At 44.0% G+C, this 27,222-nt stretch overlaps 1 protein-coding gene, 1 non-coding gene and 1 pseudogene across 2 annotated transcripts in view; 1 reads left to right on the top strand and 2 right to left on the bottom strand.

The window, feature by feature from the left end:
• The window catches only part of UBE2G2 (ubiquitin conjugating enzyme E2 G2), a 43,757-nt gene extending 17,260 nt beyond the window's left edge, over positions 1-26,497 (bottom strand). The window contains exons 1-3 of the mRNA XM_075542208.1: positions 26,352-26,497; positions 11,995-12,030; positions 11,840-11,885 (exon numbers count right to left, since the gene is read on the bottom strand). Coding sequence (XP_075398323.1) covers positions 11,840-11,885; positions 11,995-12,030; positions 26,352-26,394 — 125 coding nt within the window. The 5' untranslated portion in view covers positions 26,395-26,497. The remainder of the gene's footprint in view (positions 1-11,839; positions 11,886-11,994; positions 12,031-26,351) is intronic.
• LOC142442154 (small nucleolar RNA SNORA15) lies at positions 6,258-6,395 on the bottom strand. Its single transcript, XR_012783388.1, has one exon. It is a non-coding gene; the product is annotated as a small nucleolar RNA SNORA15 (small nucleolar RNA).
• Positions 9,503-11,266, top strand: LOC142439666 (crooked neck-like protein 1 pseudogene; annotated as a pseudogene).
• Positions 26,498-27,222: the final 725 nt, after the last annotated feature.

Genomic DNA, 27,222 nt, shown 5'->3' with positions numbered 1-27,222 from the left:
TTAAGGGACAAGTATTCCCTAGACATCATGGTCACCTGCTGTACAGACAAGAAAGATCCACTGACTGCTCTAGCTACATTCCTCCTCCTAGGGAGACATTCCCACCTTAGTATAGAGCATGCAGGTGTGCATGGTGAATTAGAGTCTGGGTCAAATACAGGTGTGTCCCATTTCTTCAATCAAAAAGTCCAGCAAAAAGTTCTTGCAGTGCCACTTCTTCCCTATCCCCTGCCAACAGAGAGCAGGTACTACCACAGAGAGCCCCGCCCCTACTGTGGAACTTTTGTGGACCCAGTACACCCTGCCAAGCTGTTAGTTGCTAATCCATCTCCTTCTAAGTCCAAACAGAGCTCAAAGGAACACTTGCTGAGTGAAGTCCCCATGCCAGACCCAAAGGGGAAGGTCAACACAAATGGATGAGGTGAAGTTCCTGCCCCCAGGATCCTGATGCCCTGGTTGGAAAGGGAACACAGATCATAAGTGCCCTTGAATGCTCTGGCCTCCAGCACAGTGGACCAATGTCTCACTCAGCGTTCTGCCACAACAGGGCCCTACCGCAGCCTGGGTGTGCTAGACCAGGCACCCGTTGTTTTTCCTTTTGTTTGGTCCAAGTTTCCAGGCAATTCTACTGTGAAGAACCAATGCCGAGAAGGAAGTAGGGAGGAAAGGGAGAGATGCAAAAGGAGAGATGCCTCTCATTTTCATTTGGAGAAGCGTGGTAGTACCAAATACAGGTTTTACACCATTATTAAGTATTTTCATGATTGAAAACATTGTGGTTGTCACTGAGTGGACCCCATCACTCTTGGGGACCCCAAGTTGTGTGAAAATATATCCGGGCTCCACAGGATCGTCAATGGTTCTTCAGAAGTAGTACACCAGACCTTTCTTTTGAGACACCTCAGAAGAGCTCGAACCTTGGACTTTTAGGTTAGCCGAGAGTGCATGACCATTTGTACCACTCATTCCAAATCTTAATGCAGACTAGCTATAATGATACGAAATGCGATGTTTGGGGCCGTCGAGTCAGTTCCAACACAAAGCAACCCTCCAAACAGCAAAAGGAAATAATCCCTTGTCCAGTACCATCCTCTCAATTGTTACTATGCTTGATAAAGACTTGGCAGCAGCCACACAACAGAACACTCCAGCACCACAAAACGTAATACTAGGTAAAGAAGCCAGATACCAAGATGACACACTTTAGGATTCCACCTAAATGAAAGGGCAAATAGACAGAAAGCATATTTGTGATTGCCAAGACCGAGGGTGGAAATGTTTTAAATATGCACTGTTACAGAGATTCTCTGGAATTGTTGGTTTATGCACTTAAAATGACTACTTAGATTTGTACATTCTCTCTCAATAAGGCCATTTTAAAATGCACATAGAAAATGCACATAAAATGCACATAAAAATGCACAAGGTACATTGTGCTCTACAGCATGGTTTCTCAAGCTCAACTGGCCAGATAATTCTCTGCTGGGGGAACTGCCTGGTGCACTGTAGAAAGTTTGGCAGCATCCCTGGCCTCTACCCATTAGATGCCAGTGGCAGACCCCCCTCAGTTGTGAAAAACCAAGTGTCTCCAGACATTGCCAAATATCCCTTGGGGAGCAAATCTGTCCCCATGTAAAATCTACTGGTTTGGGCCTGTTGTCCTAGATGTACTTTTCCACTGAATTGGAGTCCCCTGGGTGGTATAAACAGTTAATATGCTTGGCTGCTAACCAAAAGATGAGAGGTTCGAATTTACCAAGAGGCACTTCAGAAGAGACACCTGGCAATCTTCCCCCAGCTCAGCCGCTGCAAACCCTACAGAGCACAGCTCTCTCTGACACACTTGAGACTGCCACGAGCAAAAGAAACACAATGGCACCTGTTTGTCTTTTGTTTCTATTTAATAATGCATCCTAGACGGCTTTTCCCTGTCAGTAAGTAGGTTTTACCTAAATCTTTTTAGGGTAACTTGGCATTCCACCATATCTGTTTCAAAAACTGGGTGGTACCATCCCCTGGGGAGGGCTGTAAATCCAGAGAGGCTGCAAAAGTAGACACCTATACTTCCTCCTGGATTATGGTGAGCTAGAGTACAGACATTTTTCATTGGGGGAGGAGGGAGTCTCTCTTTTTCTTTTTCCTGTAAAGGGAACCTAGGCGCTATGTCAATGTTCCCTAAATTATACTGGGCAATGATCTTTCCCATGATTTGTTTCTACATTTGGGAATACTAATCAAAGCATACACTAAACAAATTACTGTATAAATATTTTAATATCACAGGTGAATTTTAACAGGATACCATATGGACGAAATGCTGTGACCCTCTGTCATACCCTAGAAAGCCTGATATAAAGGGTGTTTACTGTGTGTGATAGGTAGGTTTATTGTAAGCATGAGGGATTAATAAGGTCACAGTTTGATTGGAGGGCAAAGAGATAAATGGCTCAGCAAGGCCTGTACCCTCTCTCTCTTGCTCTCTGGTGATCAGACCAGCATGCAGCTATAGTTCTCTGCCTCAACTTGTGAGCTATACTACCTGTGGGATGGCCAACCCGTGGATCATGTTGCTAGAGCTTGAGGTTCCTTCGAGACCTGTTTCACCACGCTGCTGAGGTATATACATCACCTGAGCTTGAGTTCTACATTCCATCCAGGCCTGCTTCACTAAGCTCCTGAGCTGCTGCCTGTTGATGATCTGCCTTGCTGTTTGCTGCCTATGACCGGCCTGCCTGCACTGTCCAAGGAAAAACTCAGCTGTCTGCTTCCTTGACCTTGAACCCAGCAGCCCTTGAGTTGAAGGGCTTCCAGTATATTAACTGTTCCATGGAAGTGAGTTGAACTGAGCCCTTTGTATTGCTGTGTGGACTAATTAGCTAATTAGCATACAAATACATACAGGTTCTATATATATAAAACCATAATATGTGATTATATATATATATAATCCTAAGTGTCCTGGCTTTGATTCTCTAGAGCACCCTAACACACTGTGATCCTAACTTTTTCCCTGAGCACAGGCTAGCAGTATGCCCAGAAGAGAACCCAGGCTGAAATTCCTAGACCAGCTGAGAACCTTGGGAAATCACCTCACCACTAAACCTTCAAGGTCCATCAGTTAACAAGAAAGAAATTGGGGTCAATTAAGGGTCCCCAATCATTCAATAAAAGGAGGGTCCTATCAGAAAAGGAGCGGCATTTGGGCATGAGCCAGATCAATGGGAAGACATTCAGAAATAAATGTTTTAAGTAGCTAGACACTTCAAGAATGCTGGGACAAGGCAGAAACAAGACAGCAAGACTCAATGGGCCTTTCCAGCTACAGACAAGGAACAGCTGCCCTTCCCTGGCCATGGCTCGCTCCACAGTCCACAGAAGTACTCCAAAAGCAGCATGTGCACTAATCTACTGTGAAAGACCACAGCTGGCAGCCGAGTGGCAATGAACTGATTCAGAGACAAGAGCCGTGGAGCTGGAGTGACCTCAGCTATTTGTTGTAAAGGACACTGAGTTTCTAAATTTGATCTACATGAATGAAAGTCAGAGGGCAGTAACTGGCCAAAGACCATAATGCCTGGCCACCAGCACATGCTCAGACAGTCCCTAACTAACCTAGAGGCCAATCCTGCATAGCAGCAACGGCTGCCCTTTCTTCCTGGGTCCTCTGCTCAAGCTCCACTGTAAGCTCAGCAGAGGAAAGAGAGCTAGCTAGTTTCCAACGGCCTGTCCTAATCTCTGGCTCTACAATAGGCTGTGTTACTGGAAAGAGTTGTTTGGAAACCTGCTCTTAATTCAAGATGCAGGCAGCAGCAACTTTACTTAGTTTGCCGTACTTATTTGTCACATTCCCCATCCTCGTGCCTCATCCCCATTGCTTTGGAGCAAGATGTGGCACTGCCCATAGCACACCTGCATCCCCATCAGGCCCTTAGTATTTGCTGCTTGATTATCTGAAAAGATGGTTTTTTGGTTACTGCCCAGCCCCAAAGAGATGAAGGAAGGCCTGATAAACAAGTCCCCCTGCAAAGGCTGATAGCATTACACTCCAAGAAAAGTACACAATCAGGGTTTTCAGAAATACTAGGATATAAAGGAAACCCTGGAAACCATCAAAGACTAAAATAAGAAGGGAAAAAAACCTATCACTAAGGGAGAGAAACACTCCGCCAGCTGTCTGCCAAAATAGTAGGGTGAGACCAATCAATGGGAGGACAGTTAATTCCTTAATAGATGTTTTAAGTACATTTGTAAACGGCCTCTGACTTGTGAAAGGATCTGGAACATGACCAAGACCCACAAACTCACCCGGATCTTGAAGCAGGGGAATTCCATACTCATACAAAGCCTTACTCAAACATAAAAGTGCTTTACCTAAAAATAGCTCTGATGACTTTTTAAGACACGTTTTTGAGATATAAATTTTATACTGTTTATTTAAAATTAGCAATAGTTAGCATAACAGATTTTTAACAGTAGACACTTAAAACACACAGACACACACTACTAGAGGGCCACACTGCCCTTTCAATGGGCTTCTAAATACCTCTGCTGCGGACCTGTATACACCAAGCTCTGACAAATACAGAAGAGCTCTCAGGTGCAAACCCTTGCACAATACCCAGAGGCATTTCTACACTTAGAAATGATGGCCAAGAGTTAGTGGGCTGGATGCTCTGGAAAGGGCAAGGAGGGGAGAGGAGTGTGTGCGGAGTACGTGTTAGTACAAAAAGAAAGAACATGATCTAGCAAATGCATTGAAGACAAAAGTGCTCTTGTGCCACAGGTGAGCAATGCAGCAACTTAATGGTGGGCCTGTCAGTTCGCCACTGGCTTTTGTGGGGATACACCAGGCAGCACCACCACACTACACACAAACATGGACTGTACATACAGCCTCCTTCTAGAATGAATGGGAATCATAGGCTCGTGCAAATAAGAGTACAAATTTATACAATAATACAATTCTCAGGAAAGTACATACCCAAATATTAGGCATCCTGAATTTATCAGGATGGTGTTTATTGGTGGTTTTTCTAAAACATTATGAAAAATATTCATTTTCAAATCAATGTTCATGTGTTAATCACCCCCCCCAATATTTAGCAGCAAGTTATATCTCACACTAACATGTGTATTAGTTCACACAGTTATCTTCCAGTGGGTGTCCTTCCAACCCGTAGCGACTCTAAGTACAACAGAGCAAACGTCACCAGGTCCCATGCCACCACCTTCACAGCTGTTCTTATGTTTGAGCCAGTGCTGGAGCCACTGTGCCCGTCCAGCTCCTTCAGGCCTTCCTCCTTGCTGTTGCCGCTCCCCCAGAGCAGGATGTCCTTCTCCAGACACTGGTCTCCTGACACGTAGCTAAGGTACATGAGACAAGTCTTGTGATCCTTGCCTCCGAGGAGCGCTCTGGCTGTCCTTCCAAGACCTAGCTGTTTGTGCTTTGGGTTGTCTGTGTTACTTTGAGCACTTATCACCTGCACCATAATTCAAATGGATTGATTTTTTTCTTGATCTTCCTTATTCAACGTCCAACTTTCACATGCTCATGAGGCATATGAAAATACCGTGGCTTGAGTCAAATGTACCTTAGATCTCAAGAGTGACACCCTTGTTGGGAGAGCGGGAAGGGAGGGGATAAATGAGAACCTGATGCCAGGGGCATAATTGGAGAGCAAATGTTTTGAGAATGATGAGAGCAATGAATGTACAAATGTGCTGTACACAATTGATGTATGGATTGTGATAAAGAGTTGTATGAGCCCCTAGTAAAATGATTTTTTTTTAAAAAAAAGAGTGACACCCTTGCTTCACAATACTTTAATGAGGTTTTTGTGCAACAGATTTATCCAATGCAATGAGAGGCACTTAATCTCTTGACTGCTGCTTCCAGCAGCATGGACTGTGGACCTAAGCAAGATGAAATCTTTGACAATGTCGATCTTTTCTCCATTTATCATGTTACCTATCTAGTTGTAAAGATTTTGGACCTCTTTATATTGAGTTATAACCCACACTGAAGGCCGCAACCCTTGATTCCATCAGCAAGCGCTTCAAGTCCTCTTCACTTTCAGCAAGGAAGGTTGTGTCATCTGCATATTCGCAGACTGTTAATAAGCCTTCCTCCAATCCTGATACTATATTCTTCATGTTATCCAGTTTCTCTATTTTGTTCAGCATACAGATTGAATCAGTATAGTGAAAGGATACAGCCCTGGTCTACACATTTTCTGATTTTACTGTTATTTTTTCTTCTTTGTGTTCACCTTTACACATGATATGCCATGAAGAAGACACAGCACACCGGAAGTACATTATGAAAGGGAAATGATACTGTGGCATGGTGTCTGGCTGTGCAGATTATAGATAAAAAGCACAGTATTCAGCCATGCATCACATTTCCTGATTTTAAACCATGCAGTATTCCTTGTTCTGTTCACACAACTGCCTCTTGATCCATGTACATGTTCTACATGAGCACAATGAAGTGTCCTGCAATTCCAATTCTGTCAATGCTGTCCACTGTTTGTGATGATCAACAGTCAGTGAAATGCCTTTCTGGTATCTTTGCTGTCAGCTACGATCCATCGGATGTTAGCAATGATATCCCTGTTCCACATCCTCTTCTGAATCCGACCTGAACCTCTGGCAGTTCCCTGTCAATGGAGTGCTGCAACTGTTGATCTTTAGCCAAATTTTACTTGCCATGTGAAACTGATAGTGTTCTATAATTTACACACTGTGTTGGACATCTTTTGGGGGAGTGGGTACATTGGCTAAGCACCTGTCCTCCAAATTTCCTGACACAGATCAGTGAGTGCTTCCAGTGCATCATCAGTCTGTTGTGAACCATTTCAGTGGGTACTCCATCAATTCCTGGAGCCACATTTTTGGCTAATGATTTCCGTGCAGCTTGCACTTCTTCCTTCAGTCCCATCGGTTCTTGTTTATATACGACTTCTTAAAATGACTGAACTAGTTCCTTTTGGTACACTGAATGTGTAATTCGCCATCTTCTTTTAAGGTCTCTCCTTCATTGTTCAATATTTTCCCTTAGACTTTTTTTTAACATTGCAACTTGAGGATTGAATTTTTTTCTGGAGTTCTTTCAGTTTAAGATATGTTGAACATGTTCTATCTTTTTGGTTTTCTAACTCTAGGTCTTGGTATATGTCACTATATTTTATCTTCTCAAGCTGCCTTTGAAATGTTCTGTTCAACTCTTACTTTGTAATTTCTTCCGCTTGCCTTAGCTACTCTACAATTAAGATCCAGGTTCAGTCTTTGCTGACATCCACTTTGATCCTTTTTCTTTCTTCCCTATATTTTAATGACTCTGCTTTCTTCATGCACGATGCTTTTGACATCAGGTCTTTTGTCATTAGTGTTCAATGCAACAAATCTTTCTTGAGATGTTCTCGAAATTCGGATGAAATACAGTACTTTGGTTCTTGTGACTTGTTTGCATTTTCTTATGCTTAAACCTGAACTTACATGTGAGCAACTGTACTGTGTCACAATCAGCCCTGGTCTAGTTTTAGGGCTGATCTCGCACTTCTCCATCAGCTCTTCCCACATAGTCAATTTGACTTCTGTGTATTCCCTCTGGAGAAGTCCATGTGTATAGCCACTGTGTTGTTGAAAAAGTATTTGCTATGAAGAAACATCTGGGTCTTGCAAAATCCTATCATGCAATTTCCTTTTGCTTATGAAAAATACTAATCAAACCTTCTCTGATAATTTATTTTTTATACTAACATGTATATTAGTTCACACTTAGGACCAAGCACAGAATTAACCTCCTGGGGAAAAAAGAACCAAACTATGCACCCACTATCCGAGGTTCCCTCTTCCCTTCTTCCTCTCCTTCCTCGCAACCTCCTTTTGCCAGGGCCAGGTGTGATCTGCTGTCAACCCTGTTCTGGCTCTACTTTCCCGTTTTCGTTTAACATGTCACATCGACTTTCTTCTCCAAAGCTGTTTTTCACTCTTTTCTTCTCCCCTCCCAGCCATTCAGGGGCCAGTCCAACAAGATACAACATGAGCAGTTTTCAAGCTAGGGGAAACATTTCATTTTACTGATGAGAAAATTGAGATGATTATAAACTTCAACTTTCTAATCCACCCCCCCCAACTTTCAATTTTACCTCACCCACAATGTACTGAATTCACATTCTAAGATAAAAGAATGAGGAACAAAGGTTCTGGATCATTGGCTCTTGGTCTCTAGAATCAGACATCCATTCATTTCTCATCCCTTCTCTTCTCAAGTAACACCACTGTAGGTTTGCTATCATCAAATCCAGTTCCAATCTTCCAGAATGGGGCTGGGGGCCAAGCTTTTCATCCTTTGTCTCAAAGACAAAGAAAGGCCCAGAGAGGGAGAGGAAAACTAAGAAGAATTGAATGGGAAGGAACAAGGATAGAGGAGACAAGAAAATGCAGCCCTTGCCCAGCTATAGGGCAGGAGCGATGCTGCATTCACACACCCCAAGCAGATGCCCCGTCTTTAAGGATCCTTTCCTATCTGTCAAAGCGGAGCTCATAAGACTTCTCAAAACCAAGGCCACCCATGCCATGTTAGGCTCAACCACTAGGACCATAATAAAGGTTAATTTTATGTAGCAACTGCGCTAGGTGACAGTTCCCAGTGGCTTTGGCAAACCTAGACTACCTGCTATTCCACAATGTAGTTCTAAGGCAATATAATGTAATCACTTTCCATAACATAATATAGTCTAACTATCAGTTGAAAGAGTTTCCTAAAGGAGTATTCTACCTACAAGCTATCTATCTATGTATAGTCTAGAGGCATATATTCTAAAAATAGGTATTTTAACTGATCTCTCTCTTCACTCTGCACTGATTCCATGCATGACCAACAGAAGACAAGCCTACAGAAGTCTTGCCTACTGCCTGACTTATGGAGTTTAGATTTGGTAGCCCCCACAATCATGACACCCAATTTCTTGAGGGGAAAAATTTTTAAGAAAATACACACATATTTAAAAAAAGAAAATACACACATATATAGATATATATATTTCTCACTGCTGTTCATATTTCTCACTGCTGTTCCCTAAAGAACTTTCAGACATCACACAACTTCAAAATTATTTTAAAACTCTACAAATGGATAATACTTAAAACTAGGCCTTCTGGGGCTTGCTTGTTGCCAGAAAGCTTTCAGGTGTTGGGGAACACTCTTCAAACCAACTTTTGGGATTCGGGGGTCCTCCACTTTGGCCGGAAAGGAGCGAATTCCCAAAGTAGCCAAAGTGAAAAATAAAGCCCCAGCTGAGGTACATACAGATAACTGAGCAACTAACTGCTAAAGGAAGCAAAAGAAAGAGAACCTGAGCTGCTTCCCCCGCCACCCCAACAGAAGATCACCGACGAAGAGCTGAAAGACTACAAACTAAGGAAAAGAAAGACTTTTGAAGAAAACAAGGAGAACCAGAAGTGTCATTAGTAACTGGAAGAAAGTCTAAAGGAGATTCAAAGGGCTCGGTCCATGTACGAGCGCGCCTTAGATGTAATATCGAAATATTACACTGTGGCTGGAATATGCAGAAATGGAAATGAAGAATTACCAGGTAACTCATGCCCGAAATATCTGGGACCGGGCCATAACAACTCTCCCACGAGTCAACCAGTTTTGGTACAAGTACACCTACATGGAGGAGATGTTGGGAAACGTGGCTGATGCCGGCAAGTGCTTGAGCGTTGGATGGAGCGGCAGCCCGAGGAGCAGGCCTGGCACTCTGACATCAACTTTGGGCTTAGGTACAAAGTAGATCGGGCCCACTCCATATATGAAAGATTTGTCCGTGTACACCCTGATGTTACAAACTGGATCGAGTATGCTCGCTTTAAAGAAAAACATAGATATTTTGCCCATACTCAGAAAGTCTATGAGAGAGCTGTTGACTTCTTTGGAGATGAGAATATGGATGAACATCTTTATGTTGCTTTGCCAAATTTGAAGAACATCAAAAAATTTGAAAGGGTACAAGTGATCTACAAATATGCCCTGGAGAGAATGTCAAAACAAGAGGCCAAAGAACTCTTAAAAATTATACCATCTTTGAGAAGAAGTTTGGTGATAGACGGGGTATTGAAGATATCATCATGAGCAAACGAAAATTCCAATACGAAGATGTAGTAAAGGCTAATCCACATAATTATGATGCATGGTTTGATTATTTACGCTTGGTGGAAAGTGATACAGAAACATCACTGTACGAGAAGTCTATGAAAGAGCCATTGCCAATGTATCACCAATTCAGGAGAAGAGGCACTGGAAGCGCTATATCTATCTTTGGATCACTTATGCACTCTATGAAGAGTTGGGGGCAAAGGATCCTGAGAAAACAAGACAAGTATATAAAGCCTCTTTGGAACTAATTCCTCACAAAAAGTTCACATTTGTCAAAATGTGGGTAATATGTGCAGTTTGAAATAAGACAGAAAAATTTACCATTTGCCCGAAGTGCTGTGGGAACTTCCATAAACAAATGTCCAAAGAACAAACTATTAAAAGGCTACATAGAACTGGAGTTACAACTTCGAGCATTTGACAGATGCCGGAAGCTTTCTGAAAAGCTTCTTGAGTTTGGACCCGAAAATTGTACCTCTTGGATTAAATTTGCAGAATTAGAAACAATCCTTGCACTGAGTGGGCCCGGGCCATCTATGAGTTGGCCATCAGCCAGCCTCGCTAGAGGTGCTTTGGAAATCATATATTGATTTTGAAATTGAGCAGGAAGAAAGTGAAAGAACACGGACTCTTTACCGACGATTACTTCAACGAACCCAACATGACAAGGTATGGACTAGTTTTGCTCAGTATGAGTTGTCTTCAGGGGAAGAAGGAAGGTTGGCTAAAGGCAGACAGATTTATGAAGAGGCAAACAAAACCATGCGAAACTGTGAAGAGAAGGAAGAGAGGCGTATGTTGCTAGAATCTTGGCAGCGTTTTGAAGCTGAATTTGGACCCATCTCTGATAAGGAGAGAGTGGATACGTGCCAGAGAAAGTCAAAAAGAGAAGAAAGGGGCAGCCTGACGGTGGGTCTGATCCAGGCTGGGAAGGACACTATGATTACATCTTTCCAGAAGATGCTGCCAACCAGCCTAACCTCAAGCTCCTCGCTATGGCCAAACTTTGGAAGAAACAGCAACAAGAAAAGAAGGCTGGAAAAAAAAGAAAAGGAGGCTGCTGAGCAAGACTCAGAAAAGGACATTGATGAGAGTGAATCCTGACTTTTTTTCCTATTGACAAATGCATTGTTTCCATAACTAATACTTTGAAATGCTTATGGTTCCTATGTATTATTTCACCAGCAATAACTTGGCTGGATTCTTTGACAGCTACTTAAAAAAAAATGAATGCCCTCATAATGCCTTTAGAGTTAAGGGTGGGGAATTCTAAGGAACTTTTTTTTTTTAAACTAAAGCCTTTTATTAGTTGGACAGTGACATTTTCATTCTTTTTGAATAATTTTCACACACACATTGCTTTTAGATCAACTGGCTAGAGAAGAATTAAACGTTAGCCTTTATATATGTATATATACAAACATATATACATACATACACACACATACAGAGACAATGAGAGAATACTTTATTAGTTCCTGTAACTAAACTCATGTAGACAAGACCTTACATATTTAATACAGTGTTACCCTGTACAAAATGGGGGGAAAATTTCAGCTAAACTTTTCTACACCATATCCTCTAAGTGGTTCTTCTGATCATGCACATAGTGCCAAAAGTGAATTATAGGTCTATTTCCATTAAAGTCTTTAAAATAAACACATGTGATTTACTTACATGATCAAGGCCTCCCACTCAAAAAAATTTTCTTCATTCATAGGGCCTATAGAGAAAAGAAAACAAAAAAAGAAAGAAATGCAGAGTTTTTATTTGTAACTTTGAAGGGAACTTTGGAAATCAGGAGTCTAAAAAAATGAGCATTAATACCTTACCTGCCACAATTCCTTCTGGAGGATTCAGTGTTAATTCTATAAAAGTAAAAAGTGAAAACTTTAGTAAACAGAGTAAATATTTAATTGCCATTTTCACAGAGCATCTTTAAAATGTTGTATCATCAAAAAACCTGTTTGCCCAAAATGAACATCTATTTCAGTTACATTTCTTTTTTTTTTTTTTTCTTTTCTTCTTTTACATTTTATTAGGGACTCATACAACTCTTACCACAATCCATACATATACATACATCAATTGTATAAAGCACATCCATACATTCCCTGCCCCAATCATTCTCAAGGCATTTGCTCTCCACTTAAGCCCCTTGCATCAGGTCCTCTTTTTTTTCCCCTCCTCCCTCCCCCTTCCCCCCTCCCTCATATGCCCTTGGTAATTTATACATCGTTGTTTTGTCATATCTTGCCCTATCCGGAGTCTCCCTTCCCTACATTTCTAATAGACTATAATTCTTTATACTAGAGTGACAATGAATGTTGGGATCATAAATCCTTTCATTTTACGAATGACAAAAAAAATTAAAAGGATTTTCAAACCAGAGCGTGAGTTTCCAACATTTGCCACTACCAAGCATATCACACATGGTATAAATCACTTGTTGATGTTCAATACCATTGTACAAAATCTGTGAGTCGCTATAGATGATATTCTAGAAATTGCTATTGATGAACTAAGAATCTAGTGATAAAACAAGCACAACCCAATAAAAATTATTTCTTAAAAGAAATTAACAGGCATAATAATAAGTGTATCAGTAGTATCTTCTCTCCAAAATTTAAAAGTCCTAGTAAAGACTTGAAGCCCAGCACTGCCACCTAGAAACTGTCATTAAACGAGATGTCATTTCAATTCTTGAGGTATTTTTTGTTTTTTATTTGTTGATGTAGCAAAACCCCACTGCCAACTCATGGCAAACATAAAGGACAGTGAGATGTGCCCTTTGGGAAACTGCTGTGCATGCCCAAGCTAGCTGCAGTCCTGCAGGGATGCTGCAGGAGAGGATGAGACGGTCCTCAGGTGGTGCGTCTTCCGAATGTGCTGGGCTGATGGCCAAGGCTGTGAGCACTCCCAAGATATCAATGGAAACAGAGAGCCCAAGCCCCCACCCATCCTGGTTGGCAATGTGCAAGAATGTGGCCGCATTGTGCTAGCCCTTGACTACAGTTCTCTGTGTCTCCTGACCTAAGTCCCTTTCTGATTGTATTTTCCAGGAGCAGTCTTCTCTCTCTCCCTCTCTTCGACTCCTGCAGATGCAAGTTCTGGGTCATTTCTTCACTCTTTCAGTCCTATCGTCAAACATGCTCCTCTGGGCTTCCAACACTGTAAATCTTTAACGGAAATGACGTAGGGGGCCTAAGGGCTAAATACACTAGCCTTACACCTGTTGTTTCCACAGGTCCACAACAAGGAGGCACACACACCAAAAAGAGCTGGCTCCATTCTTCATGTGGAGACACCCCTTGGAATTCCACTTATGTGACATCCTCTCTTTCGGGAGAGGGAAAAGGTGTAGAGACTGCAGCCCCAGACCTGCTCCTCCAAAGAGAAAGGCTGTGCGACTTGGAGAGCCAGCAGGAGTTGGTTACATTTCCTAGCGGCATTGTTACAACAGCGCCATCTACTGGTCAATAAAGGGAAACAGCAAATGCAAGTGACCCAGAGGGCGTGTTTCTAAGGGCCCGTGTGATTGGTTTGTTACACACACACACACACACACACACACACACACACACCACCCCCCCCCCACCCATGTAATTGGTTTGTTTCTAAGACACACGCACACACATACACAAATGCAAGTGACCCAGAGGGCGTGTTTCTAAGGGCCCGTGTGATTGGTTTGTTTCACACACACACACACACACACACACACACACACACACACACACACCATTTTATGTGCACAGATAGAAAACAACCTCCAATACAGAAACAAAATCTTAACATCAGAGAAAATAGCAAAAGCCATTATTGTCACTGAAGCCTTAATGGAAGTCAAATGTCTGTCAATTATTTATCTACCAATGAAATACTGGACAGTTGAAAAAAAAAAGGTAAGATGACTCTCTCTATACACTAGTTCAGAACGAATCTCCAGAATACTAGATTATTATATTACTGGAAAAAGGCCAGAGGAAAGAAAGTGCATACAATATGCTCTAGTTTTTAAGAACCATGGGGAAGGGGCATAAATACACATATCAATCTGTTTCAATTTTGGGGGGGGGGGGTGTAGATTAGACCACACACTATTTATAAGGAAAAACATGTTACATATAAAGAGTATAAGGGACAGGGAAACTAGTTTGACTGTACTTTGCTTCATAGATCTGACTTAGGTTAAAAGTTAACACAGTTAAAACAAACACTAATTTTTTTTTAAAGCAATTCCTAAAAATAAAATTTTTAAGGTATCTAAATGGTGGCTTAACCACACAAGGAGAAACAATACCAAAACAATACCAGTTTAAAAAGAAAAGAAAGCAAAACAAAAAAAAGAAAAGAAAGCAATAATGACCCTGGACTGCAGGAACATCAGAAAATACCCAAATTCTTTAAAGATCAGCGCCAGGACCACCATAAAGTTGTTTCTATGAGGTGAACATCAAAATCATAGGTCCACTCCAACTTCTTTCCCCTCCACAGCATTCTCTACTGTCTGCTGAGTTGGACGATGCATTGCAATGGCCACACTTAGAATCCAGGGGCCTATCAAGGAACTAGGAGCCCTGGGGCATAAGGGTTATGAGTTGGCAAGGACTTTGAAACCACCAGCTGCTCCGCGGAACACAGATGGCACTCCCTCCTCCCATAAAGAGTTACAGCCTCGGCTGCTATGCGTCACAGCATCCACTCGATGGCAGTGAGTTTGTTCTGTTTATTAAGGAAGTACTAACAGGGTAAACCGCAGGATCGGCATCAACATCTTACAACTTGGGATCAAGCAGCATTTAGGCAAAATCTGGAAGGTTCCTCTGGTGCAGGACAGCCTGTTCAGGTCCTCTCAGTTGTGCGAGCAAGCAGGCCCCTTCTCTCTCCTGTGCAAGCTGCCCTCCTCCAGCTTCCTTATGACAAGCCTCCTTTTGGCCATGTGCACTCCTTCTCAACAACACACAGCTGGTTTCTGTCTCCCTGCTGGTGACCTCTCTAGTGCTCACTGACCTGGCTTATAGTCAGTCAGTCAGTCAGTCAGTGGCATTACTCAGCGTGAGCTACATTCCCGGCAGCAGGTTTCTGCGGCACTGACTGCCACAGGGAGCCTTCCAGAACTCTCACTGTAACCCTGAACCCCTGTGACAGCTGTTAGAAGAAATTCTTTGCCTCTTGTCCCTCTGTGCCTTTGCTCTTCTTGCCTTTTCTCCAAAATCCCCAGGGGGAAGGGGTACTTACATAAGCAACCCTCCCCCATCAAGTAGATTCTGACTCATGGTGACCCCATGCAGGGTTTCCAAGATTGTAAGTCTTCACAGGAGTAGACAATCCACTCCATCTTTCTCCTGGGGAATGACCAGTGGGTCTGAACTGTCAACCTTAAAGTGAGCAACCAACTGCCTTAACCCACAGTGCCACTATCTGCGCAAACTTCTGGTCTCCTAGCAAGTCCACGCGCAAACTTCTGGTCTCCTAGCAAGTCCACAAAGTGACCAATCCCCCGTGGACCATCGGTAACCTTGTGTGCATGAGTTATTGACCAATCCCTACAAGGCACACACCAATCACAAGGCAAGCTGCTGCAGCCCAGAGCCAGATCAAAGATTTCAAACCATCAAATTATTTACCCAGACAGTATCCATCGGGACAAAAATAACAAGCCCTCTGGGGTAAAAGGTAACACCTCAGGCATTGGGGAGGAGGGGCCCTCTGTTTATCCAAAATGGAAAGCCCACGGAAAGGAACATATTCGTACACGTGGCTTTCTCTATGAAGATGGGGGAGCAGATTTTACTGTTACACTTTCACCACTGCTTCAGTCTGGGGACAGCATGGGTTAACCTGAAGCTAGAGGACAAAGCCTCTGGAGTGTGGCAGCTGAATTCAACAGAGGAGGTGATGACCAAAGCATGACCTGAAGAATCCCTGAAGAACCAGAAACTCCATATATACTCCTCTTCATTACTGGGTGTCTCTGAACAAACTTTCCCTGGCTGGTGGACAAATACCTCCTGGGAGGGGAGGGGAGGGGAGAGGGGGGGAGGGGAGGGGAGGAGAAGGGAGGGGAGGCAAGGGGAGAGAAGAGGAGAGGGGAAAAGAGAGGGGAGGGGTGGGGAGGAGAGGGGAGGGGAGGAAAAAGGAGGGGAAGGAGGAGATAGTTTGGGGGGGGGGGGAGATGCTCAGACCAAGGACAGAGAAAGGTAGACAAGAGGATGGTTGCCCTCTACCCAGAGTGAGGATGGAAAAGTCACAACCCAAACACATGATGGGGGACAGCTTGTCACTTACTCCAGTCACTGACTGGGCCTATTTCCCCAAGCCCACACAGCATTAGCACTATTGGAACAAAGGTATTTTTAAAAAGCTAATATATACACTTAGCACATGTCTAGCATATTGGTTTTCTTCTAAGAACAAAATTCTTGATGTTTTCTGACTAAGAGAAGTGTTAATTCCAGACCTCAGCCTATAGGTCTCTCCATTTGCATCCCTTCTGGGTTTTAGTTGTATCTGATAAATACGAGGGAGCTTTAAAAAGTTTGTGGGGGAAAAAAAAAGTTTGTGGAACATGGACTCAAGAGAATGGAATTTTTCCAGGAACCTCCTGAAGCGTCTCATGTGCTTTTGTGGAATTCTGTGAGTTGTTCCAGTGAGTTCGTGAACCCGCAGAAGCAGGCAACCCCAACAGGCTGGCATGTCTGTTAGACAGGCTGAGAGGTGTCTTTCTAACATGTGCTCTGACAGAGCGATGGGGGCTAGGAGGGAACGACTGTGCATGTAAAATGTGAGTGGTGATCATCTATGGGGGCTGGGGCAGTTGGCGGTGGTGTGAGCTGCTGGAAGCAAGAACGGAGAAGGAGAAATTGGAGGCTGGATTCATCTCCAGCTTGGAAAGTGAGCTCATGCTGATCCTTTGCACGTCGCAAGCCAAGAAGACAGGCTTGGCCCACAGGGCCCTTTTTGAGCGCAGAACTTTTTCCTACCAGATGCCAGGCAGGACACTCAGTCAACCAATGGGAAAGAGCCATTGTGAACGTGATTGTGAAAGCGCCCCAAGTGTTCTGGATGACAACAACCTTCTTGCAGCCCAACCAGAGAAGAAATACAGGGGAAGAAACCTTTCAGTCAAGATCTGGCTAACTATCCTGCTGCTTCACTTGGCCCCGGCCAGCTTCCCTCGTGTATGAAAGTCTGTGATTATATAATTCTCAGATGCAGCACACTGAGTCCAACAGTCCAAACAATGCAGAAGGTTATGGCACTTCAGTTTCCCAGGAGCACAGCCAAAGAGTAGACTCCCAGGAGGCCAGGTGTGTCTTGCGGAATGATGTGCCAGCAGTTACATCGCACTCTAAGTTGAATCAAACAGATTTCTGGACCTTATGAAGCACAAACCTGAACATAGAAGGAGAGAGGTATGTCTTCGGGCCAGGGAGAAGTCAGACATGGAAGCTGGGGTGGCTAGACCACCCAGGGCTTTTGTACAGGCAAGTCAATCTCCTAAACGCTACCCATTCACTTGCTACTTAGTGGACTGATAATATCGTGTTGAAGCTAGAAACTAGTATAACTTTCTTTTCTTTTTTCCCTATAGGAAGAGTTTCCAAGTCTGCAACTCTTCGAGGGCGAAGAAAGCCTGGTCTTTAGAAGAGCAGCTGGTGGTTTCCAGCTGCTGACCTTGCGATCACAGCCCACGACGCCACCAGCGCTCCTTCGTATAACGTTCTAAGAGAGTAATTTAACAAATGCATACATGACCCAACCATCGTATTTTGGAAATTTATCAATATTCTCCTTATATGTAAAGCAAAGATGTGTGCCAACCTTGTAAAAACTACATTTATATAATTCATTGTTCACTAGTAGTTCCACAGAGAACAATGACTAAGTTAATATACTATATATAACCTATGAACCTACTGCCATCAAGCTGATTCCACTCACAGTGACCTTATAGCTCCTTAGGGTTTCCACAGCTGTCAATCTTTACAAGAGCAGACAGCCTCACCTTTCTCCTGCTGGGTGTTTAGAGCACTACCAGGGCAATGCAGACATACATACATGCAAACATACATACATGAATGCAACCATATATGCTAACAGAGTATGGTCACAAAAGTATAATGTTACAACAACAAAAAGAAACCCCACAACCAAAATATAGAAAATTGATTACAGTGCAATGTCTTTGTGTTTAAAAGAAAAATAGGGGAGTGTGATATGGGGAAATTTTCTGGAAGGACATACAAGAAATTCATAAGAATGATTCTCTGATGAAAAAATACTTGTGAAATAATGTAAGGGAAACAGCTCAATTTTTATTCTCATACCTTTGATACTACATACATTTTTACCATACACATATTTTTTCAAATAAAAAACCTAGAAAATATAAAAAGAAACAATGTTCTGTACAGCAACAAAAATCAGTGCTCTATTCCAGAAACACTCCAGTTTAAACAGAAGATGATTCACAGATCCAATTAGTTTGAAAAACATGTTTCCATGGGAAAACATTTTTTTTGTTTTTCTACTTTATTTGTTGTTTACTGTATTATCTCCAATAACAACCATGGAATTTCCTTGCCCACTCCTCTGGCCTGTTTCCATGTTGTCTGTTTAATTGACTTTTTTTTTTTAGCAATTAAAAAAATTTTATTGGGACCTCATACAACTCTTATCACAATCCCTACATACATCCACTGTATCAAGCACATTTGTACATATGTTGCCATCATCATTTTTTGTTGTTCTTTTTTTTAAACATTTTATTAGGGACTCATATAACTATTATCACAATCCATACATACATCAATTGTGTAAAAAACATCTGTACATCTTTGCCCTCATCATTTTCAAAGCATTTGCTCGCCACTTAAGCCCTTTGCATCAGGTCCTCTTTTTTTCCCCCCTCCCTCCCTGCTCCCTTCTCCCATGAGCCCTTGATAATTTATAGATTATTATTTTGTCATATCTTGCCCTATCCGGTATCTCCCTTCACCCCCTTTTCTGTTGTCCATCCCCCAGGGAGGAGGTCACATGTAGATCCTTGTAATCGGTTCCCTCTTTCTAATCCACTCACCCTCTACCCTCCCAGTATCGGGGAAAACATTTTTAAATATATCCTCTTCACAAACTCCTACCTGCCTGTATCACAAACCAGTCATTCAATCATTAGTAAAATATCTACTTATAAAAGATATAAAGAGAATTTATAAATAGTGTAGGTTTGGCTTCATTTTTTGCTGGTGGTGGTGGTTTTGTAGAAGTTGCACATAAAGACTGAAAGGACAGTTCTACAAGACTCATTATAAAACTCAGCAAGCAGCCTGAGGACTAATACAGCAATCCAAGGTGAAGTAACAGGGATCAGAATTAATTTCTGGATTGCATGAAGCAACAACAAAAAACAGTCAAAATATGTGTGTTAGTCCAGGTAGACTAGAGAAACAAATCCATGGACATACATATGTATATAAGGGAGAGGTTTAAATACAAGAGGAATTGAACATTGAGGAAACATCCCAGTCCAGTCCAAGGCTATAAGTCTGATATTAGCCCATATGTCCTATACCAATCTATAAAGTCCTCTTCAGACTCACAAAACACATGCAATGAAGGCAAATGCAGGATGATCATAAGCCAGTGGGTAGAAAGTCTTTGGATCCAGTGGCGTTGTAAGCATCTCAGTGCTGGCAGGAGTCTCCCTGTGGCTTCTCTGGCTTCCGAGGTCTGGTTGTGTCCACGTAGCTTGTCTTCTGCGATGTCTCCCAGGGAGTTGCAGAAAAAGGTGTCTTCTGCCTCCAAGGAAGAAGTACCAGACTTCCCAGAATTCTCAGGCGAAGGCCATGCCCACACAGAAGTCTCATTGGCTATCTCCAGATGGCAGCCTATACTCCACCCCTACACTCTTAATCCTTAAACTGACACCAAATTAGGTGACTATCACAATACGTATCAGAATGGTTCTCAAGACATTAGCTACCAGCAAGGAAGGACATAGATCCTGGACAGAGAAAAACCTGCCCAGATCAGTGCCTGGAGTGTCGAGTCTGAGGTACAGGAGAGAGGACCAAGCACAGTGCAGGAATGTCCCAGAGCGGAGGTGACAAACAGCAAAGCTGCCGGAGTTTGTCCAGTGCTGAAAATCAGAGAGCCACGGTGACAGAACTCCTGAGATCCAGAGAGTCTCTGTCAGAAGCAGAATTCCAATCTGGGCATGCATGTCACCCAGCCAGGTAAAGGACCTTTTGAAGGGTTACAGTATGCCTTGGAGCTCCAAGAAAAGTTGAGGGCAATGCTTGCTCTCGAAGGACATGCATCTGGTAAGAGAGAATTTCTCTGGGTCCTGGAGAAAAATCAGCCAGTCTGGCAATGGCTCATTCTTGGCTAGGTGCTGCTGAGTCAGTACAGACACCCTGACCCTGCAAAAACTACAGAACAAAGTGCCACCTAATTCTGTGCCATCTTCACAAGTGTCACTAAATTTGAGCTCACCTTTGTGTCTCTGTGTCAATCCATCTATTTTCCCCAGCATGGTGTCCTTCTCCACAGACTACTCCCTTCTGGTAACACGTACTAAGTATGTCAGCGAAGACTTGTCATCCTCACTTCAATGGCGCATTCTGGCTGTACGTCTTCCAAGACAGATACGTACATTCTTTTGGCAGTGCATGGGAGAATCAATATTTTTCACCATGACCGCAATTCAAGGGCATCAATTCTCTTTGATCTTCCTTATCCTTTGTCTAGTTTTCAAATGCATATGAGGTGATTGAAAATATCATAATTTAGGTCAGGCACACCTTAATCCTCAAAGTGGCACCTTTGCTTTTTAACACTTTAAAGAGGTCTTTTGCAGCAGGTTTGCCCAAAGCAATAGGAGCTTCATTTGGCTGCTGCTTCTTCAAGTGTTAATTGTGGGTCCAAGTAAAATCCATGACAACGCCAGTGTTTTCTGTATTTGTCATGATGTTGCTTGTTGCTCCAGTTGGGAGGATTCTGGCTGATGTTGTGGTGTGGTGTGATCCATGCTAAAGAATGCAGTCTTTGATCTCCTCCATTAAGTGCTTCAAGTCCGCTTTCATTTCAGCAAGTACGGTGGGATCATCTGCATATCATAGGTTGCCAAGGAGTCCTCCTCCAATCCTGCTGCTACTTTCTTCTCTCATATAGTCCAGATTCTTTGATTATTTGCTCGGGATACAAATTCAGTAAGTATGATGAAAAAAGATAAACCTGACATACATCTTTCCCAACAGCATTAATATTACAAGCAAAGTAAATGCTGCTGAAGATAATTCAACAATGGCTGCAATGTTACATGAACAGGGAACAGACAAAATTTCCAGCTGGATTCAGAAAAGGGCATGGAACAAGGGTCATCCACTGTTAATACCAGATGCACTGAATTTCGAAAAGATGTTTATTTACGTTTTACTAACTGTGCAAAGGCATTCACTGCACCAGGTCCAAACTGTGGATAACACGGAGAAGAATGAGACTTCCAAAACACTTAAATGTGTTCATGTGGAATCCGTACACAGACCAAGAGGCAGTCAATCAAACAAATAAGGGGGAACTGCAGCATTTAAAAGTAGCACTGGTGGTGTGGTGGTTATGAATCGGACTACTAACTTATGGTCAGCAGTTCAAAACCACCAGCTGCTCTGTGGGAGAAAGATAAGGCTTTCTACTCCCATCCAGAATTAACAACGGTCTCAGAAACCTGGAGGGGCAGTTCTATTCTTTCCTACAGGGCCACTGTGAGTTGGCATCAATTTGATTACAAGGAAGTATGGTTTAAAAATTAGGAAATGTGTGCATCGGGGTTATGCCCTTGCACCATGCATACTCAATCTACGTGCTGAGAAAAGACTCAAAGACGCTGGACAATCTGAAGAACAAGAAGGCACCAGGGCCCAGGAAGGGTCCTTATCAACCTGGAATGTGCAAGTGACACACCCATGCTTGTGAAGGTAAAGAGGACTTTCTGAAGATCAAAGATGAAAGCCTTCAGTATAGATTACAACTCTATGTAAAGAAACCCCAAATCCTCACAACTGGACCAGTACACAATGTCACAGTAAACAGAGAAAAGATTTTAAGTTGTCAATTCATTTTACTTGAATCCACAATTAACACTCCTGTAAGCCAAATCATAAACTCAAATGAAGTATTATTGCATGCTACACAAGACTCCTTTTAAAGTGCTAAGAAGCAAAGACATCACCTTGGCAACTAAGAAGGTATGTCTGACTCAAGTCACGGTATTTTCAATTGCCTCATGGGCATGTAAAACTGGATAATAAAGAAAGAAGAATCGATACATTTGAATTGTGTTTTCCGACAATACTGAAAGAAATACAGTGTGCCCAAAGGAAAAAATCTGTCTTGGAGGAAGACTACCAGAATGCTCCGGAAATGTGAGTATGATGAGCACTGGCTTTACAGTGCTTTGGGCTCGTCAGGAGCAATCAGTCCCTGGAAAAGACATCATCACGCTAGGTAAAGCGGGGTTCCTAAAGAAAGAGCAAGAGCCTCAACAAGATGAACCGACCCAGTGGCTCCAACATAGCAACCATAGCACTGGGCCTGGTGCTTCCGTGTCGTTTTGTTGTGCAAAGAGCTGCTATGAGTGGGAACTTCGATGGCCCCTAACAACAACGTGGTTAGAGACACAGGCAGCACCTGGGCTAGGGACGGCATACTGAGGGAGCGCTCCTCCCGGTCCTTCAATGCTCTATCAAGGTGCTCACCTTCAAATGACTGAACTAGCCCCTCAGAACACTTTCTGGCAACAAATTCTCCATCACGATTGCCTCTCCTTGCTGCAAGTGCAGCTTTTAAACCACAGAACAGGCTTTCCGCCCTGTATACACCTGTTCAACTCACCTACAGATTCTACTCAAAGACTTAAAAACACAGGCATGGATCTCTCACTCAGTCCTAAATAAGATGCTAAGACACCGAACACAAGAGTCAGCAAATGGAATGGTACCGAATGACTAAGACTCTCAGTTACATGCTGTACCCCTTCTCTGCCGCTGCAGTAACAAGTTCTGAAGACAACACTCCTTCACGAACGCACAGGAGTCGGGGCATGGCACGGCTCCTCGGGTCTCAGGGAGTGGGCAGGACGGTGCCCCAGCTCACCCAGGTCGTTGGGGATACTCAGGACAGAGGACTCATCCCCCACCCCACTCCCATTCTGTCCAGATGGTTGGCCAGGGGTAATTCTCAGCTTTCAGAGGCCCTCTTCCCCAACCTACAAAGATGGCCACAGAGAGCTTAAGTCCTTCACACCCTACGTGTCTCAGCCCACCTGCCTTCCTCACCTGCTTTTCAGGATTCATGGGATTTACTGTGGCCACTTGGACAATCCAGGCTAATCTCTCTTCTCATAATTTAAGGGCAGATGTGTAAGAGCCATAATTACTTCTGCAATACCTAGATCATTGTTTAATTGAATAACCAGGGTATCCTTAGACCATTACAGCTCTGCCTAGCACCAAACAACAACACACAAAAAAACCCATTGCCACACAATGCCGTCTGCAGCATGGGTGGGGAACATCCAGCACTCAGGCTGTATACAGCCCAAGAAATCATCAATGCCAGATAACGTCACCCGCCTCACCAAAGAGCAGCAGCTCCAGCCATCCTGTTAAGGATGAGTTAATAAATGTTTGACCAGTATGGCCCGACAATGCTCTAAAACTCCAAACAGCCCTTGGCCTAAAAAGGTTCCCTATCCCTGCTATATAAGGTTCCCAAGGCTGTAATCTTTATGGGCACAAACAGCCACATCTGTGTTTGAGCAGCAGCTGGTGGAATTGAACCAACGACCAGGTTAACAGCCCAACTTTTACCTGACAGGACCCTCAAAGCTCCTTTCTACCTACCACACATAGGGTACTCTCCAAAGTTCCACACATTAACATATAAAAACACAAACAGGATACAGTGTTGCAGCATTTGAACTGCTGTTCAGGTTTTATTCCTGGACAATAATGTAGTTGAAATCAGGCTTTCATAAGTAGGCAAAAGGAAAAAGTAAAACAAAACAAGCTTGCTAATGCAAATATTTTTAGGAAATACAAGTTCAACACTTTGAATGAAGGATTGAAACAGAAAGGCTGACCCAATCCTCCCGCCCCGCCTGCCTCCTGGCTAGGAGAATAAGGACATGATACCAGCTCACGGCCTAGAAATAGGACCAAACAGACAAAAACAGTACAGAAACACAGACCACAAGGTCAGGAGTAAATGGCAGGTGTCCCCCCAACCAGGCTTCCCTTGAAAAGGTGTGAAGACAACGGCCCCCACCACACCATCCTCTGTCCTAAGTGAACCATCTCCCCTGCAGTCCCCTAAAAATCTAGCATAAAGACATGTTCTTAATTTAATGAACACAGGTGGTGAACCTTATTTAGACATTGACTTAACGAGCTAGCATTTGGCCAGTCTGGTTATGCTCAGGGCAAAACATCAACACTCCCTGTGCTGCAAGGTTTAGGAAACAGCCGCATGAATACTTAGCAACTCTTTTTATTACGTTCTTATATATATATCACTTCATTTTCAACATTCTTGCCAATCAATCCTCTATCTAATTGTAATAACAACAATAACTAATATTATTTCGAGCTATCAGATGATCTTAATAAGCACTTCACATGCTAAATCAACTTTAAGCTTGACAGATGAAGGAGTTGTCAGAGGCTAAGGGCCCTGCCCCAGGTCAGACAGTTAATGAGACAAAGAGGCAGGCAGAGTCATGACCCAGATCTGTGTCTCTAGAAGCACACTGTAACTGCTACCAGCTTGTCTGCCACCGGTGAATCCAAGTTTCTGGCACTTTCCATCAGGACGGCAACAGCATTTCATAACTTCTCATTGAGGCAGTCCTCTGTGTTTTATTCCAACAGTTTTAAAAGGTAGAATAGTGTGCTCTTAAGCTTCTCATTTCTCCTTTTCCTTGCCCCAAATATTGGAAATATTTATTTCCTGGCTAAGAAAGCATTCACGAGGTTTTCTGAACACTATCCAAAAAGGACAAGTGGCAGTGTTCAAAATCCTGCTCTCTTAGAAAAGCAAAACCCAGATCTTTCAACGAACACTCATGAGCGAGGTGTTTTTATTTTTTTATCATTTTGGGGAGCTCCTACAGCTATCATAACAATCCATAGTTCAATCAATGTTGTACAAGTGCTACCACAATTTCAACACATCTTTTCCGTCTTGATAATAGCTCCCCTTTATCACCCCCCTCTCCCACCACCCCCTAAGGGACCCTTATTATTTACCCTTTATAATCGTTTTTTCAGTGAGTTTTTGTCCCTTAGAACACAAGTTTTTACAGTTTTCTATCAAGAACTCTGGCTCTCCTTCCCATCGTAGTTAATTACTGCCGTGAGTCAATGCTGACTCATAGCGACCCCCTGTGGGTTTCTGGGGCTGAGTGGAGTGGAAATCCCAGTCCTCCTTCGGGCGACTTTGAACCACAGACCCTGCCAATCGCAGGCCAAAGCATAACCTCTGTGCCACCAGGACTCTACTCATTACGAGAGGGGTGCAGGGGGTGTTTAAGCATTCTAAAGTGCATGCGTGGTAGGTGGGTGCTTCCCCCACCCCTTATTTTAACCCTGAGGATAAGGGTGGCAGGTCGGCAGAGTACATAGAGTGCCGGCTATGAGTCACACGGGACCATAACAAAACTCATTTGCATGATTCAGAGGTTGAGAGACTCCGGAGCTCCCAAATCCGAACTAATTTAAGCGCCTACACGGCTGGCACAGGATCTGAGCGTGAACTTTCTCTGGACTCTGCGTCCTCGGGGCATCGTCACTGCACGCTTGGGAGCCCCGGGACTCTCCGTTCCCGCTGGCACTGTGGCTTGCGGCCCAGGGACAGGACAGTGCAGGGCAGTGCTGGGCGGCTCCGCTTCGATCGCTCAAGGGCAGGATAACGCCAGGCCAGGCGAGCCCGGTTGGGCGAGCCCAGCCTCGGGGGCGCGGGCTCGAAGGCTTGCAGCCGGCCGGCCAGCCCAAAGGACGAGGGGGCGGGAAGAAGCCCCCACAGTCCAAACTGCGTCCGGGTGGGCCCGGCCCGTGCCAGGGGCTCGCACGTCGACCCCAGGAAGGCCGAGGCCCGACTCTCGGGCGGCGCAGGGCCCTACACTCACGTTTGTACTCGGCCATCAGCCTCTTGAGCGCCGTCCCAGCCATCGTCCGGGCAACAGCAGTCCTCCGCGGCCTCGCCTCATAAGCGCACGTCCCGCCCGCCGCGACACTAACTGCTTCCGGGTAGCCGCCGCAACCACAGCAGCTCTTCCGGGTCACGACACTCGCAACGCTATGGCGCGCTGCGCGGACGTCGGGCGTGACGTGCGTCGGGCGCCGAGCGCCCGGGTGCGGAGGGTTCGGGTTCCCAGCACCTAATGGTGGCGTGGCGGCAAGTGGGTCCCAGGAGGCGCCTGCGGAAGCCCGCCGCGTCCGGAGTCGCGCAGCGCCTGGCCTTCTGGAACGCTGTGCGCCCTGGAGGTTGACGGCTTTATTTATTCTCAGATGCAGTGAAAACGTGTCTGATGCGGACGGATGGGACTGACGACTGCGGGGGACCAGCAGCCGCGAGCGGCGGCGGGGAGCCGAAGAGCACAAACGGCCGCCGAGCGGGGCACCCCGGGAGCTCCGTCCCCGCCGGAGTGCAACCAGCTTTAGGGCAGGGCCCGGGACCCGCTGAATTTCACCCCGAGTTAGTTTTCTTTTTCTTTTTTTTAATTTGTGTGTGTCTTGCTAGAGACTTGCACTTTTATTTAAAATACAATGTGATAGTGACAGACACAGGTGGGGTTTTCTATTTTTGACAACTCAAATTCTATAAGCCATGCCTCTCTGAATGGTAGAATAGTCTTTTTTTCATTAATCATTTTATTTGGGGCTCGTAGAACTCATCATAATCCATCCATGCGTCCGTTGTGTCAAGCACATTTGTACATTTGTTGCCATCATCATCCTCAAAATATTTTCGTTCTACTTGAGCCCTTGGTATCAGCT

The sequence above is a fragment of the Tenrec ecaudatus genome, chromosome 2 (assembly GCF_050624435.1).
Source record: "Tenrec ecaudatus isolate mTenEca1 chromosome 2, mTenEca1.hap1, whole genome shotgun sequence".
Taxonomy (NCBI): Eukaryota; Metazoa; Chordata; class Mammalia; order Afrosoricida; family Tenrecidae; genus Tenrec; species Tenrec ecaudatus.
The sequence above is the reverse complement of the archived record's forward strand: the minus strand, read 5'-3'. Positions and strand labels throughout refer to the sequence as shown.